The sequence below is a fragment of the Trichoplax adhaerens genome, genomic scaffold (genome assembly GCF_000150275.1).
Source record: "Trichoplax adhaerens TRIADscaffold_6 genomic scaffold, whole genome shotgun sequence".
NCBI classification, from domain to species: domain Eukaryota; kingdom Metazoa; phylum Placozoa; class Uniplacotomia; order Trichoplacea; family Trichoplacidae; genus Trichoplax; species Trichoplax adhaerens.
Window position 1 is genome coordinate 981,328 of NW_002060948.1, and position 14,112 is coordinate 995,439.

The 14,112-nt window shown below is 34.6% G+C and overlaps 4 protein-coding genes across 4 annotated transcripts; all 4 read left to right on the plus strand.

Annotated features, from left to right (window-relative positions):
* Positions 1-414: 414 nt before the first annotated feature.
* TRIADDRAFT_57166 (uncharacterized protein) lies at positions 415-891 on the plus strand (the record flags this gene model as incomplete). The annotated part of the gene is made up of 1 exon (XM_002113192.1): positions 415-891. One exon carries the CDS (start codon positions 415-417, stop codon positions 889-891), a length of 477 nt encoding a protein of 158 aa, XP_002113228.1.
* Positions 892-2,300: 1,409 nt separating this feature from the next.
* On the plus strand, positions 2,301-4,823 carry TRIADDRAFT_57167 (uncharacterized protein; the record flags this gene model as incomplete). Its single annotated transcript, XM_002113193.1, has 1 exon — positions 2,301-4,823. The coding sequence occupies one exon, from the start codon at positions 2,301-2,303 to the stop codon at positions 4,821-4,823; it is 2,523 nt and encodes an 840-aa protein (XP_002113229.1).
* A 2,483-nt stretch (positions 4,824-7,306) lies between these two features.
* TRIADDRAFT_57168 (uncharacterized protein) lies at positions 7,307-9,886 on the plus strand (the record flags this gene model as incomplete). The annotated part of the gene is made up of 1 exon (XM_002113194.1): positions 7,307-9,886. One exon carries the CDS (start codon positions 7,307-7,309, stop codon positions 9,884-9,886), a length of 2,580 nt encoding a protein of 859 aa, XP_002113230.1.
* Positions 9,887-10,443: 557 nt separating this feature from the next.
* TRIADDRAFT_57169 (uncharacterized protein) lies at positions 10,444-13,777 on the plus strand (the record flags this gene model as incomplete). The annotated part of the gene is made up of 5 exons (XM_002113195.1): positions 10,444-10,495; positions 10,697-10,971; positions 11,713-11,903; positions 12,175-12,219; positions 13,522-13,777. The coding sequence occupies 5 exons, from the start codon at positions 10,444-10,446 to the stop codon at positions 13,775-13,777; spliced, it is 819 nt and encodes a 272-aa protein (XP_002113231.1).
* Positions 13,778-14,112: the final 335 nt, after the last annotated feature.

Genomic DNA, 14,112 nt, shown 5'->3' on the forward strand with positions numbered 1-14,112 from the left:
ACGAAGTATAAACGAGAACGAGTAGATTTATCAAGGCAAGACAACGTTACTTGCGCGATTATTCTATATTCAACCGTTAAGTAATCATTAAATTGAAGTATTGCCATTAAGGGGACTTATCGCATCGGAGCCAGTAAATCACTTTTTCTTAGCCTTTTCTAAGAAAGTATTCTATTTTATCAAGAAACAAGTTATGTTGAATGTCACTTATATCCAGGAGAAGGTAGAGAAAGGCTTTGAGCAAACACGCCAAACGAAAAAATAAATAAAAGAGACTTTCAGTAAGCTTACTAGGAGGAGTGTATCAAAGTTCCTCGTGCTAACGTTAACGACTAAGAGTGGAAACACAACGATCGGCACGACCGGCGTTGGGAAAAGTACACTCTTAAATTATATGTTACACAATGAAATGAAATGAAAAATGAAGATAACGGGGCTGTAGATGCCATAGATTCTGCAACCTTTAAGGTCGGTCATGAAATGGATTCAGAAACTTCATATGCGAAGCCAGTTATAAGCAATCACTATCCTTGGGTTTTCACAGATTGTCCAGGTTTTTTGGATAATAGAGATCCAGACGATGCTGTTGTGACTGCAATTAGTAGTCCCCTGGCGGTTCGAAATGCCCGTCAGGTTAAAGCTGTCGTAATATTAATAGAAATTAGTGGTATACTCCGTGCGGGACTAGAGGAATTAAGCACATTGCTGAAAGTACTGATTACACTTTTTCACAACCCAGTCGATATGGTAAACTATTCCGTCTTTGGTATAACAAAAACAGATCTTTTGGGATTGACAGAAGACAGAGCGAAACAAAAAGTTTGGGATGCTTTTAAGAAAATCGTAAAGCATTGTGATCAAAAACTGGATACGATCAAGAAGGAGCCATAAAAAAGTGTTGAATCTCCCCGATATTTTTATATTATGATTGTAACGAGATCAAGAATCTGGGATTTTGAGCTTTCCTTTCCTTTAGTCTACTTTTATTTGGAAGCCCAAGCCAAGCGCGATATCATACACACGTTAACGAGACATAAGAACTGTGACAACAAATCAGCTCTAGTACGAACATAACTTGAATACCATATCCAAATACACGTGAACATTTGTAGCATGTGATCTTAATCTAGTACAGTACTGTACTGTATATAGTAGAAGCATGGAAAACCAAAATAAATTTAGGAATGCTATAATTGCATGGCGAATAAATAATGACCAAATTCTAAGTAAAAGATTGTCTTCTGTTCTACTGCTGTATTGCATGAAGATATGACCAAATGCGTATTGCCCGGCCAAAGTCCAGCAAATCCTAGATTTCGGACTTTGGCCGGGCCAATACGCGTAATGGCCGAGTCACACACGGCCAAAGCCCGATTGGCTATTGTTCACAATAATCGTAGTTTACACAGTACGTAATGTCGCCGGTAGCAACAAAGTAAGTAACATTACTGACCATATTAGCTTGCGTATTACGCGTATTGGCCGGCCTAGTTTGGTCTATACGCGTATTGGCCCGGCCAAAGTCCGAAATCTAGGATTTGCTGGACTTTGGCCGGGCAATACGCGTATTGGCCAACTTCGGGTTTTGGCCGTAATATCGCGCTATAAACGATATTTTGAACAGATGTAGACATTGCTACGATTGCGGAAGGACCTCTACGTACTCTTCATAGAGCAACATAGAGCTGACCATGATTAAAAAGCGGTGTTGGCAAGCATAAGCCAATCTTTTCCAGAGACTGGCATTGAGATTTATTTATTCGCGGTAATTGCAAAAGCCAATTTCACCGTATTATTTACAGTACAGTACTGTATATTAGCATACTGTACATTAGGCCTGATCATTTTGCATAGATTTTTTTATACACTTCGTTTAAGCTGTCCTACTGATACATTAGACATGTATTGACATATCTAGAAAAAAATAAAGAAATCGTCCAATCTCACGCGGCGCAAATCAAATTTGTGTCCTGCATCATCCCCGTGCGAGAAATTATTTTAAATGATCAGGCCTACTGTACATGTTTTAGCGCATTTTGCATAATTTATTGATTTTGTTGTTTGAATCGATCAGATGCGCCATAGGGCATCACCGATAAACGCCCCAAGCCAATAATCAATTCTATTTGAACCAATCAGATGGTTAAATATGTATTTCATCCGTATATTTTAGTAATTTTTTAAAGAAAAATAAACTCAGTAGATTTAAAGAAAATAATCTCGGTAGCAAAGAAAAATTGCTACCGAGAAATAAATGTCAGTAGAAAGTGAAGTAAACTGTAAAAGGTTTCGCATAAAAGATGACGAGCATCAACGAGATTCTAAAGAAGTTAGAAAATGGTTTTGAACATACTCGGAAGGGCGAAGGTAAAGATTTAGTGTTAGCTATTGGTAATACTGGCGTTGGCAAAAGTACTTTTCTGAACTACATGCTAAAGCATAAAATGTGTCAGGACCAAAATACTGGAAATATAGATACGGTGCAGCCTGCCACCTTTAAGATCGGCCATGAAATGGAGTCAGAAACTTTATACGCTACGCCATTTGTCAGCGAGATCTATCCTTGGGTTTATACAGATTGTCCCGGATTTCAAGATAATAGAATATCAAGTGATGCTGTCGTAAGTTCTATTAGTACTGAATTGGCGGTTCGAAATGCTCGTCAGGTTAAGGCTGTTGTGATTTTAATAGAAGTCCATACTTTACTCTCTGCAAGACTAAATGAGTTAAGTCAATTAATGAAGACACTAATTTCGCTCTTTAAGAGCCCAATCGATATGGCCAATTATTCCATCGTGGCTATAACAAAAGTAGATTCTCTAGGACTGACAGAAGAGACTACAAAGCAAAGAATGTTGCAAGGTTTTAAAAAAATCGAAAGGAATTGTGATGGAAATCTAGAAATGCTTAAAAATAAGTATGAAAGAAGTAAATCTCCTTTAGCTGATGATTTACATTCAGCATCTGCCCCGACACCGGAAGATTTTGCATTTATTAAGGCTTTTGTTGCTGCTATACTTCAAAAGCAAGATGATATAGTATTTGTTAAACCCTTAGATGAAGGCCAGTCCAGAGAAAGAGTTATCGAACTGATTAAAGGAATTAGGCCACATAAATCGAAAAAATTGTATAATCAAATAGTCTCTGCTGTGCGTTCTTTTCCCTCGTCTTTCGGACCCTTGAGCTCTGATCATGATAAAGATAAGCAAGAGAAAGTTAAACGTCTTACTGTGAAGGATTTTAACTTTCAAACATACAGTGAGCAAAGAATACTTTTTAATAAGGCTATTTATGATCGCGCACATGATGGTAACGAACTAATAGAAGCTATCAAGACACAATCAAATCAACTTAAGAGTGCTATTAACACTTGCCAAGAAAGTGAGACTAGAATTATGACACTAAATGAACTTAAATCAAATCTTCAACGCTTATTTTATGATTCTGGAGATTCAACTGGCTCTATAGAAAACTCAGAGACACTCATCGCTCGAAATAGGACTACAATTAATTCGCAATCAGAAGAGAAGCGGACTATTAAGACACGTATAGTTACCTTAGATAGAGAGTTAGCCAAAATCGACACGGATGAACTTAAACTATTTCGTTCTGAGCATCTATCTAAAGACTGGTCTTTTTGGAGAGGTTGGTTTTATATATTAGACTTTGAGGCTAAAACTGATAGTGAATCGATTCCAATGGTTATTGAAAAAGATCAAGCAAATGGGGGTTGGTACGATACCGTCGATCAACGTAAAAAAGGCTATTATAAAACAAAATATGTTTCTCAATGGTTCACTGAAGCTTATGCTAAAGTAGATGCTTATATTAAAACCAAGCAAGATACAGGTAATCAACTACGGATTAAAGAGATTAGCAAGGAGATAGAATCTCTGCAAAATCGAAAAACAGAATTACGGGCAAGCTTAAATGAGCTTAAAGAAGCGAACAAAATCTTGATTCAGAATATTGAATCTATACGAGATGGGAAACTTAAGGCGGCGAAAGATCAGGAAATGAAGATTACAGAGTGTGATCAAGAAATTAATCGACTTTCTAATAGAATTAAAGAAAATCAAAATTTAATAAAAGAAAGTAAAAGTAAAGGTACACAATTGTTAAAATCGTTCTTCGAAGGTAGTCCTGATAACGCTAGAGTACCTGTGAAATTTCAAGTTATTAAAGAAGTCGCTGAGTTATTAGACTTTCCCTCTCCTTTAGTACAGGTTTTTATAAAATGCTACGATCCGTTTATAAAACAGCAGCTATCTGATATTCGTAAACTTTTTGAGATTAATCCTGCTACGATTAATTTTAGCACATTACCTACTCAAGCGGTCCCTGAATGTGATGAGGACATTGGTCCTAAAGATCCTATAACGAGTCAACGAATTATAACTCCGGTAGTAACTGATGCTGGCACCCTATTTGATTTACAATCATTGCGTAAATGCTTTCCTGAACATCCTACTAAAGAAGATGTATATGAATTCTCCCACTATGACGGACGAGTAGAGCATATTCACTATTTATGCTGGAAACAAATCGGTAATCTTAGTGAATATTTGTATCAGAGAAGAAGACAGACATCTCCAGAAAAACGTCACTCATTTATTAACATACCGAGTGATTTAAATGAGTTACTCAGAATACAATACGATCTTCAGCAAGAAATAGCTTGTATAGAAAAGGAATTTAAGGCGGCGATGGATAAAAAGCAAATAGAATTAGAGAAGATTAATACACAGATTCAATCGCTTCATATATCAGAATCATCGGATAAAGATACTTTCAGTGATGAAGAATATGAGATTGTATCTTAAAAGTACTTTGTATCTCTTACTCCATGTTCCACATAGTTAGCGATGATTTATTACTATAGTATTAAGCTAGTTGTACCAATGTATGTGTACATGATTTGAGTAATGTTATCATTCCTATTAGAATTCATTGTTAATTGATAGATATTTGTTAATTCAAATAACTTTACGACATTATTATCTTGTGATGTCTCTTGAATTAATTGCTAAAATTTATAATAAGCATATATTAATTCTTAGAGGTATTTTTCTACTATTTGATAGACTTGCTTGGCATTCAGGAAATGTCGAATTTGTTGTTTAATTTTTCGAGAAATAAGTAAAAAATGACTCAATTAACATCTAGTAATCCATATGATAATAGCCATATACAGCATATCATTCGCAGGGTAATTTGCAATAGTACTGTATACTACATTTAAACGGCAGGTTTACTAGTAGATATTAATAATTTTAGTAATTCATTACGGTTCTTAAATTAGTAAATTGTTACAGATATTTGATGTAAAGATGAAGATTAGGGCAAAGATAATAACGATGGTAATAAATTCTTAAGATACGGGTCATTGATGTTAACATTTAAATATTGTCAATTTGGCTGCCAGTACTATAACATATCGATACAAAACTTTGTTGCCGTTGGTTCCCAATTATAATGAACAATTATTGTCATAATAACACTAGTTCATTACGGTACTCAAATTCTGTTAAAATTTAGTCGATTTTTATTACTAATGACATCTGAAAAAAGAGGTTATAATAGGGATAGTAGAATTTTTTATATAAGTACCTACTATTCATATTCTTTTCCTTAGTGCAAGTAATTTATACGAATAGATAGGTATATTAGCCCCCACTGGTCCACAATAGAGTAAATTTCAGTCGAACTCATTATAAGGTTTTAATGGCAAATAATGCTAGAATCCTATTAAATGATAAGTACATAATTTTAACTAAAAGGTAAGGTAATTAGGTAAGTGATTACTACAAAATAAGCTACAACATCGACTTCACTTTTACTTTCTAAAAGGAGTTACTGCGCCTCTAACAATTAACCCACAATGGCTACTATAAACCATATCATATCATAGTTATACCGCTACAATGAATTCGATATCAGCTCTGATAGCATTAGGCGATCGGTATCATTATTGATCTAGTATTGTGCGTATAAAAAGGAGATGCTTATTAGATACGCGTATTTTCGGTAAGCAACCTATTTATTAACCTTATCAATTTCTGGAAGATATTCTACCAGTGTATTACTTATTTAACGTAGTAGTTATTCTCGCATTATTTCCTATTTATAATTGGTATCATTTATCAGCCTTATAATATTAATCTATGTGCGACTACAGCATTATTTGATTATTGTTAAATTATCGTAGTTGTTCACAGTTGAATTTCTAATAAAAATCTTGTGAGAAAAAATTTGATGGTATAATTTCATTTGTAAACTTTTAAATACTTAACATAGTGTAAAATCTTTCCAATTTTTACATACTTTCACCTGATTTGGCTAATTTCCTATTTTCAACTGTTCATAATAATACTCTGCGCCCTGTTACACGGAAGTATGTAGTGTTAATCCTACAATAAACTGTTTTCGATCTGGTTTCTATCCTACAGTACCTCATAAATAATTATGTATCTTTGAGCGGTAAGTTTTCAATTAAATAACATGTTAGGAATTAGCAACATGAATTATCATTTCATAATAAGATGTAATGATTTGCATGGACAACATATGGTTATACAGTACCGACGTAAATATAAAATCCTAAGGCGATGATTTACAATAAGATGCCGCCCAATATAAGTGCTAGATATCTTTTGCTATTATACGAATTCCATACGAGTCCAAGAGTACCATATAAACAAAAGTACATTTGTGTAAACTATCTCGAGGGAATATTGCACTAGTTTACATAAAGATGCGATTGATATGCCTACTCCAAGTTCATGGTCTGGGTTAAGCTCAAGTAGTTCGTGAGCTAAAATCAATAAGTCTGGAATTTAAGAGATACTCACTGAATCTCTTGTGTAAGCTGTCGTACTCGATCTAGGCGCACAATGCTCGTATACTGCATTGAGGATCTCTAATAATGAATTACATATTCGAGCAACTACACTTGGAAAGATGACCTTCCAGACTATTTCCTTTACACATTTCAGATTGCGACTTTACAACACTAATCAATGCCGTCATCGTGATGTAAAGCCATAAGTAAGTGATTAAAATTCTTCTATTGCTTATTTACAATATTGAACCTTATGCTTTGAATCGACCAGTAGTAAACAGCTACATAACGATGTCTCTTGTTTACATTATGACCGGATAAGTCATTCTAAAGTTTTCTTTCTAGTTAGTGTCAGGTATTAGCTCTTTATTTAGTTTTTTGCGTTTTCAAAAAAAATTGCTATCGGTCGAGCCATAGTTGAAATCCAGTGGAAAGGAATTCTAATAAGTAAAAGGAGGGATCACCATGCCTGCGATAGAAATCAGTGAGATACAAGCCAAATTGGCAGCTGGTTTTAAACTAACACAACAAGCCAATGGCAAAGACTTAGTTCTGGTGATCGGTAATACTGGTGTGGGTAAAAGCACCTTTCTTAACTATATGTTGGGGCATACAATGCGTGAAAATGAAGAATTAGATGTGATAGAGGCCGTAGAGACGTCTGCCTTACACATTGGCCATGAGATGCGTTCAGAGACTTTATACGCACGGCCGGTTGTGAGTCAAGACTATCCTTGGGTTTTTACCGACTGTCCGGGATTTTTGGATAACAGAATAACCAATGATACAATTGTGACTTCTATTAGTATGGAATTAGCGATTCGTAGTGCAAATCAGGTCAAAGGAATTATTATCTTGATGGATGCAACTGAGTTTTTGAATAGTAGATTGAGTACTTTAAGTCCATTGATGAAGATATTGATTAAATTGTTTAGAGATCCAGTTGAAATGTTAAAGTATTCTGTAATTGGTGTGACCAAAACGGATAAGATGAAAGGTGGAAAAACAAAATCTAAAAGAATGATGGTGCAAGCTTTTGGTAAAATCAAAGAAGAATGTCAGAGAAAAATACAGACTCTTCAGTCAGAATTTGAAAGACAAGGTCATAAAGCTTTCTTTTCTATAGGGAGTGAGAATAAAGAGGAAAGCGATCTGAGAGAATTAACTGTTAGCGACTATAAAGTGATGACAGAATATATCAGTGCAGTACTTAGACGACAAGATGAGATCGTTTTTATTGATGTTCTTGATGACGGCGATTCAAAGCAACACATTATTGATCGTATTCATGCAATTAGGCCGAGAACTGAAGCTCAAACGGGCCACTCACTACAGGATACTCTTCCAACTGCGTTATCAGCATCCGCTGAATACTTGCAGCTAGATACTTTATCGCTACGGCCTATTACAGTAGCAGATTTTAATTTTGAGCATTATGATGTAAATAGAAGACACTTTAATCTTGCTATTTATGATTTTGCTAGTGAAGGTAGCCGATTAATTGGTGCGATCATAGGGGTAGCAAATCAACTGAAACGCATGATCGATATGTGGCAAGACAACAAAATTAGAATGGCGGCATTGAATAAACTAAAATCAGAGTTACAAAATTATATCTCTGTTTCTGAAGGCCCAAGGAAATTATTGAATACCTGGTCAGAAATGCTTTCAGAAAATGCTCAATCCATTCAATCAGCGCAAGAAGATATTCATTCGATTAAAAATCAGATAAAAAAGCATGAACAAGAATTGAATGAAGTTAATACTGATAAACCCATAAAATTTGCGGAAAAAATATATCTCAAAAAAGAGTGGTATTGGACCCACCATAAGGAACTCTTCAAGTTTGATACTGAAAATGAATCAGTACCAATAGTCGATGTAGACAAACACATAGGTAATGGTTGCTGGTGTTATACGAAAGATGAAAGAAAAAAAGGCCGATATAAATCGTTATATCTATCAGACTGGCTGGCGTACGGGGATGCTAGAATAACTGTTTACATTGCTTCTAAGGATGAAGAAGGCAACCGTAAGCTCGTTAGAGATCTTCAGACAGAAATTCATCGATCTGGAGAACTCTTGGCTGAGATACAAGCTAATCTATCGTTGCTTGAAGAATCTAAAGATCGTTTATTATCCAGTATAAAATCGATGGAAAATGTAGTTCAGGAAGAAGTAGAAAAGGATCGAGCTGATAAAATGTTGCAATGTGATGGAGAAATTGAGCAGTTATCTGCTCGTATGACAGAAAATCGAAAGCAGATAAAAATGACTAAAGCAAAGGCTTTAAAATTATTGAAAAAATTTTGTGATGATTCTGAATCTTTAAATATCCATAAAAAATTTAAAATTGTCAAAAGTATTAATGAGTTACTACAACTACCAGGCACTTTAGTGGATAAATTCATTGAACGTTATGAGGGGTTTAAAGCTGAGTTTAAAACCATACAAAAATGTTTTCGGATAGACTTAGATAAGGAAGATTTGAGCCAATTTTCGCAAGATAATTCAACGGATCAATTAGATAGAGCTATAAATAGAAAAGATCCAATAAGTGGTAAATGGATTAGGACGCTGGTAGTAACAAAAGCAGGAACAGGATTTGAATTATCTTCCTTAGTGGAGCAATTTCCTGAGAATTGTATAGGGAGCGTTTTTGAATTTATTCATCCTACTGGTAAAAAAGAGCGCATTTTTTATGGTGATTGGACTATCATGTCTGAATGGCCCGCACTTACAGGGCAAGAAGAGAGATTTTCTCAAGCCGATCAAGTACTTGGTATGTCATCGAATGATCCACTGGAATTGATCAAAGTGAAAAAGAGTGTAGAGGAAGAGATAGAGTTGTTAGTGCAAGGTATTCAAGAGCAAGAAGAGGAACTCTTTGCAAAGCGAGATCAGTTAAAAAAAATCACCGAACGTCTTAAAGGGCTTGGCTTTTTACTTTCAGTAGATGAAACCGAAGAGACTAGTTCCATTGATAGTAGTTTTATCCAAATAGATGCTATAGATACTTCCTTTATTCCTGATGTTAGCGCATAAGCGTATTTTCTTAGAATAATTAGTGCAAAATCTTCGCTAGACTAACACATAGAATATTCAAGAATCTTACTCGAATCTTTATTGATAATAAAGTTCTTTGGAGAATATTAGCAATTCCCACTATTGAACACTCGTTTATACTATCTATCGAGACTCGCTTACCCCCTGCACGCCGACTAATGTTAGTTGTTATTTACTTGCGCGTGTATTCAAGTTCCAATTTATGTCAGCATATAACCATCGGATCGATGTAATTATAGTTCAGTAGTTGTTGTTGTCGAGTATTGTGGATATAGCTAGCTAGGCATTTGATAAATAAAGAAAGTTACTTTACACGATTACCGACTGGAGTATATTACAGATTTACACTATCGACTACTAGTAATTTTAGTAGTCCATACTTTATACTGTCTTGTGTGGCATGATTGATCTCGCTAATTTATATATAGCAATTTGATTCAAGCGTACTACCAAACTAATAAAAAATCACTTTGGCGATGTTAGTTTGATTGACCAATATTGATTGATTTTGAATTATTATTAATATTTATCCTGATATGCTGGTACTCTACGGTAGAGATTATCCAAACTTTTACTTGAGGGAATTAGGTTAATTGTTTTACCATTATAGTGATAATAAATAAATATAATTAAGGATGTCTCGGAAGAGCGCAGCACATAAATGAATATATTAGCGTATGTAACTAAAATATCGATAGTGTAGTAAAAGACCAGGGAGATATTTCTTTTCACTTCGAGGATTTGTATATATAATCATTAGTAATCAATACAATATCGCATTGGTTATAGGTAATACGGGCGTTGGTAAAGGCACTTTCGTCAATTATATGCTTAGGCATGAAATGTTCAGAGATGCAGAATCTGCAGCTGTAGATACCTATGGTCCTGCTACCTTTACGATCGGTTATGAAATGCGGCCAGAAATCTTATATGCGAAGCCATTTCTAAGCGAGAAATATCCCTTGGTTTTCAAAGATTTCCCCAGATTTCAAGATAATAGATTATCAAGCGATGCAGTTGTGACTTCTATTAGCACTGAATTGGCGGTTCGAAATGCTCATCAGGTTAAAAGTAATTTTAATGGAAATCAATAGTTTGCTCGGTACGAGACTACCTGACTTAAATCAAATGGCGAAGACACTGATTACGCTTCAAGAGGCCAGTCGATATGAGAATGAGTAACTACTGTAATCTTTATATGGGTATTAGTTGCTTTCTAGTCGATTTCTTCAATAATTCATGCTTTATCATAAGAATCTATGTAGCCTACATCTTGCATTCTCGATCAGATCAACAGAAGAGAAGACTAATTTCTTACCCTATTGCAATACTTTAAATACAGTACGGTGCTCGTACTACGAGCATATTGCAAATTCTTAATTTCTCATGTGTCTGCAACGTCAATGAAAATACACATACTATATGACGAATTATAATTATTAAATCATAGTATGAATGTTTGGCCATTTCAGTCAGTCCACATAGAGACTAAGCAATTTGTTTTAACTGGCAGCAATCAATGCCTGTTGTCGCACGATACCAACCACAAAGATTTACTTCTTGTACTTGACTATTGAATGTGATCAAGCAGTGAATTAATTTCCTACTTGCTGATCACATTACTATCCTATTGTGGAAAAACGCGAATCCGGAAGCTCATTGACCTAAATTTTAATCTTTAAACTGAAAAAAAACGCGAAGTCCGGAAATGATTAAAGATTTTAACTTTCAAGCTTATTGCGAGCAGAGAATATCATTTAATATAGCTATTTATAACTATGCGCATAATGGCAATGTACTAATAGGAGATTAAAGAGCAGTCTAAGCAACTAAAAAATGCTATTAAAACATATCAGGAGAGTAAGAATCGGTCCGAGGCACCAAAAACTTTGAAATCAGACCTTGAGAATCACCTTTCTGGTTCAGAAGATTCAACTAATTCAATAAAAACATCGGAAGAAATCCCAACTCAAAATAATCAATTAAAGAACATGAGGTAAAGCTATTGAGAAGGAAAAAACTAAATTACGTAGAGAAGTAACTGGTATTGATACAGATGACCTCATGCTATTTCGTTCAGCTTCTCTTTCTAAAAATTGGACTTTATGGCATAGTTGTTTTTTACGATAGAGTTTAAGGCTGATACCAACGCTAAGTGGATATCAGTCAGTGTACATACTGAGGAGAAAATGGACAGTGGCACAATACAGTAGATTGATCGAAAGGTTATTATAAAACAAAATTCCGTTCTAAATGGTATGTTAAAGCTTATGCGAAAATGGAAGCTTATATCAAAACCAGACACGATGCAGGTAATCAACTTCGGATCCAAAAGATTATCATGAAGATAAAATCACTTAAGAGTAAAAAAAAATAAATTAGAAACAAGTTTAGAAAAGCTTAAAAAGGAAAACAAAGTCCTAAATCAAAATACGTATTCAATCTTTACATGATGGAAATCTTAATGCAGAAAATAATCGAGAAGATTGCGAAATGTGATCAAGAAATTAAACAGCTTTCTGGTAGAATTGAATCAAGCCGAAGTTTGATTGAAAAGAATAAGTAGGTACACGACTATTGGATTCACTTTTTTTAAAGTGTTCCCGATAAGGCCACAGTACCGTAGAAATTCCGGCTTATGAGAGAAATTGCGGAGTTGTTAGACTTTCCATCCCATTTTAATACAAGTCTTCGTGAAGCCAGATAATCATTTTATAAAAGATCAGCTTCCTTTTCTTCGCTAGCTTTTTGAGATAAATCCTGATAAGGCTGTGTCACAAATTTCTTCTTCGTGAACGGTTAACTCCTCTAGCAACTAATATCCTAATACATTCGAGGTACGTATAGGCAATGAATTACTCGAAAAAGTATTCCGTTAAAATGTTTACTATATCGCTCGACGAGCCTTTCTAACTACTGATTTTCGGAACAACTAGTCGTTGTGAGCTCGCTCCTTTTATGCTCTCTGGGAGCGGCCGCTGGTGCATTCTAACAAACTGAGCTCTAATCATTTTCTTCGTTTAGTGCAAGATTACATCTTACAATCAATAATAGGACTCAGTATAGTCAAAATTGGTAAACAACATTAATTAGAATAAACCAATTAAGAACCAATTAGAGCTTTGAAGCTCTAAGCAATTTCCACAGGTGCAAGTAATTACCAGTTAGATTACTTAATAAATGTTTCAAGAAATAGCTTATTTTTGCTGAAATTAAATAGATGCAGTAAAACAGTTTTGATATTTCTATCTTGTAATCTATCTTTGTAATTGATAATTTAACTTTCCGGATATACTGAAATTTACTGGAACTATACATAATTATAGTAAACTTAATCCCTTTTGTTTCTTTCTAATATCTATTTTAGGAATAGCATAATCAACTGTTCCAAGTATAAATTTAAGCGTACATCCTGCATAATCTAGAAACATCATCAAAAAGTATGTTACTCAAATGTTAATCATACGTTTGGTTTAAAGTTTAATTCCCGTTCATTTAAACAGGCAGTCTACGAATATCTCATGATAAAAGCTGATTGGGTAAAAACGGGAAATTTTTTCTTTCAAAAATTAATCAAATTGATACGATCTTCCTATTCTTACCTCATCATATAGTACAGAAAATTCCATCACCCTAAAATTTAACATGTCGAGTAGCTCTTTTTATCCTTTTAAATCTCTGTTTTGTTTGCATTGCGGAGCTGGTAGCCGACATAACATTCCTAGTCCACTAGGTCTGTATGAAAAAGGGCTAGTAGAGGCGGTAGATAGAGTCGGTTTTCGGTTTGCTGAAGTAGCACTTGCCTCGGGAGTGGTCTGGCTTTCTGATGTTATTGCAGTTGTAGACACTTACATAGCATATAACTCTTAGATGAAAGCTTATAGCTAGATAGTTTAACTCGTTAACGAAGTTTTACATATACTAACCTATTTAATTTCGTAAAACTAATTCTATGTTAACAGTCCTCTTACTCATACTAGAAATGGCAGGGTATCATTAAATTTTAAAGCCACCTTTCGATGCAATTTGCTAAATAACAATCAAATTACGGCAAACTAAAGCATTAGACACGCTACATTGGCAAGTGGATTTATTTACGTATAAGACGTGAGAATATAATAATTACAATGCTATACAAAAATCACAGAGGAGTATTCTCTTTAATGTTAAAATATAGAAATAGTTAGTTACGCTACATCAATTTT